Source organism: Phaethon lepturus, unplaced genomic scaffold (genome assembly GCF_000687285.1).
Source record: "Phaethon lepturus isolate BGI_N335 unplaced genomic scaffold, ASM68728v1 scaffold4903, whole genome shotgun sequence".
Taxonomy (NCBI): Eukaryota; Metazoa; Chordata; class Aves; order Phaethontiformes; family Phaethontidae; genus Phaethon; species Phaethon lepturus.
This window is the reverse complement of record NW_010526833.1, coordinates 45,552-48,811: the sequence shown is the minus strand read 5'-3', so window position 1 is coordinate 48,811 and position 3,260 is coordinate 45,552. Positions and strand designations below refer to the sequence as shown.

The 3,260-nt window shown below is 38.6% G+C and overlaps 1 protein-coding gene across 1 annotated transcript in view; it reads left to right on the top strand.

Moving 5' to 3' along the window:
• AAMDC (adipogenesis associated, Mth938 domain containing) overlaps positions 1-2,792 on the top strand; it is a 6,058-nt gene extending 3,266 nt beyond the window's left edge. Inside the window, exons 2-3 of the mRNA XM_010283176.1 lie at positions 1,802-1,897; positions 2,652-2,792. Coding sequence (XP_010281478.1) covers positions 1,802-1,897; positions 2,652-2,792 — 237 coding nt within the window. The remainder of the gene's footprint in view (positions 1-1,801; positions 1,898-2,651) is intronic.
• The last annotated feature ends 468 nt before the right edge of the window (positions 2,793-3,260 follow it).

Below are 3,260 nucleotides of genomic sequence, written 5' to 3'. Positions count from 1 at the left end.
TCTTTCCCTCTAGCTGTCAAATCAGCAATGACACAGTTATTCCATCATGTTACACATTTCCGTTAATGACACTAGTTCCCTACAAAACATGTAGAAGCCCCCAGATCAGTGTCTTGTGGAGCCAAAGAAAATCCTTTTGTTCCCTGGCTTTAAAGTGCTCCTGAGACATTATCACATGACTGCAAACCGTCCTCAGCAACCTAATTATTGTAATTGCAGTAAACCATACCAGTTCTTTTTGTCTAAGTTTTGAGTCTACTATAAAACCCCCAAAGGAAAAACATTACCTGTTCTGTCATAAATATGTGTTTGCAATGATTTAGTCTGAGAAAGCTCTGCATATTGAAGTGACCTCTGCATTCTAGGTGTGGCTATCAAATGTAAATGGAGTAAGGGGAACACAACTTGGAGAACTGTAAAGGTGAACCACCTCTGTTGAAATTCCAGATACCAGCCAGGCTAAAAACCTTCTGGTGGGATAAATTTAGTCCACTTATTGGAAGTGGCGCTCTACCATGGAAGATTTCCCTCACCTGCAACTTCAGGAGTTCATGTGTTCGTTTCAGCTTGAAAAGTCTCACTTGCTCTGTTCTGCAAGCTTGAGGGCTTGAGAAGAGAACTCCGACACCTCGTGAGAGGCTGCAGCATCAGCTGCTGACTTGCGCCGGCGAAAAAGAATAGGAGAGGACCCAAGGACATCAAAGAGTAAAGCTCACTAACTAATGGAATGACAGAAACCCATTGTTAAGCTGGTGCTTTGACCTAAACTCATTGGAAGAATGTGTTATTTTCTGGAAGTACAGAGGATAAAGATGTATGGGCATCTCCATAAAAATAACGTTCTCCAGGAGTCCACCATGGTGTTGCCTACTTCAAGGGAGAAACTTATCTCAGTCCTCCCAAAGAACTTACAAATCCTACCAAAAAAAAAAAAAAAAAGGAAGGGGGAGCTGAAATACTATTTATGATTTTTTAAAAAATGCATCCCAAAGAAGGGCCAGATTCTAGCCACAGGTTGTACAGTACCTTACTCTTGGCCATATAGAGATAAATAGAAATTGAATCCAGGAAGAGAATAAGTTTTCTATTAACATTACAGGTGTCTTTGTGGATTCATATGTTTAAAGTGTCGTAGTGGTAGTAAATGGGTACTTTGAAAACTCAATCAACGTGCTGCTAAAGCTCTTTTTTTTTTTTTTTCCTTTGAGGAGTTTGCTTTTAAATATTCCTTTCTTAAAATTAAGAACAGTGCAGGAGTTGAAACTGTTAACTGAAATTAAGATAACCAATATGTTTCAGTCCTCTTTGGTAAATGAGATTGGCAAAGTAAACAAGAAAAGAATTTACTCATTTTAATTATTTGAGGAGCTCTTTGAAATTAAAGTGAGTAAACTTTGGCTTGCCGCAATCTTTATTACAAACAGGTTTTGTTCATTTGAAAACAAATGGCAATATTGTGCAATTTAAAGTGAAATCACTAACTTTTAATATTTATAAAATGCTAGTTGTTAGACATAAATCTTTTAGAAATGTGTAATGCATCTTTTTATTTTTAACTGTTTAATAAAGAATGATAATATTACCATCAACTGATTAACTATCATCCATCTGCATATCAAACACCTTTTTTAATTACTAATGTTATCATCTACTGTGTGTACACAGAAAAGAGGCTTGCGTTACATTTTGGTACTGCTAATTTACCCTGTAACTTTGTGGACAGTTTCAAAACACATAGATGAAGCTTTCCTGGTTGATGCTGCTGCTACACAGACTATTATTTTCCTCCCCTGACACCTAGCATTCTCCAGGAGTGCAGCCAGCTGACCTTGAGGAGGTTGTCAAGAAGGGTGTTAAAACTCTGGTGATTGGTCGTGGCATGAGTGAGGCTTTGCAGGTAGGTTTTTGTTGTGTGATAACCATAAACTAGATCTGGTTGTTTTCCCTCTCCCTCTGACTGGGGAGGCAGGGAATAAAAGTCTATGATGCTTTACTAAGAGGGGGGAAAAAATTCAGGATGCTGAATTAGAGTGACTGAGCTCCTGCCAAGAGTCACTCTCTTCCTGAAAGAAACATCATTTGAGCTCCTTCATATTAGCATCAATGCCAAGCAGTATACAGGTTTACATTCTGCTACAGGAGCAATTTAAACAAGGAGAATTTTTTACAGTGTCATTAGTCGTCCCCCCCCTTAAAATAGGTTATGAACCAGCTCTCTAGCCTGCTGTAAATACTTTGATAATTAGACATTTTTGTCACTAATGTTGGCAGGGTGTCATTTCAGCAGGTAAACTAGCTACAGAGGGCTCAGAAGTGCTGAGCTTTACTTCATGGGAAGCAATTCTTTAGCTTTTTGTTGAGGTGAGTAACACCTTATTTAGGTTAATTACCATTACCTCCAGTTCTATTCATTTTTGTAAGAAAGGGCTGTATTTTAAACCGTTGGAGAGATGGGAGGCATGTATATAAAAGTAGCTTTATTGAAGAGAAAGAAATGTAAATCAATCTTAGAAATATCTGAGCGCATTCTCATTTGGCTACTATCAGTTACTAGTAACAAATGGCATCAGTATGTGTTTTCCTTCAAGCCTTGCAGTCTGAGGGGAAAAGAACCTAATGCTTGCTCTTCCTATTTCCTTTTCTCTTCCAAGGTTCCACAGTCTACTGTGGACTATCTGAGGAAGAACGGGATTGATGTGTTGGTCTTGCAAACAGAGAAGGCTGTGGAAGAGTACAATGCTCTGGCTGCTCAGGGTGTCAAAGTGGGGGGAGTCTTCCATTCAACCTGCTGAAGCGTTGCAGCTCATTCCGCCTCTCTTGACCGCAGCCAAATCACGGACACACCTCTCTGCTGAATCAAATTACAGTCAACAGAGTGTGGACTTGCGTGCCAAGGCATTTGCGTGCCAACAGCCTAAAATGCAAGGACAGTTTTTTTCAGGATTTAAACAAATTGAGTGTTTACAATAGGGGGCTGTTAATGAAATCATATGTTCTTGAGATTGGCCTAATCTTCCTCTGAAGACTGTCCGTATTCTGGTTACTTAACTTTTCACCTGTTGGCTAAATTAAGATACTGGCTTTTGAATACTTTTATTAGGAAATGGCCTGAAATTACATTATTTGCTATTGGAATGCAGCCATAAGGTAGCTCATGAGTACAATCAAGTGGTAGATACAAAGCGGTGGTAAAGCAGCACTTTACCACCACTCTATAAATAAGTTAAAAATAAAAAAAATATATAAATAAAAATAAAATA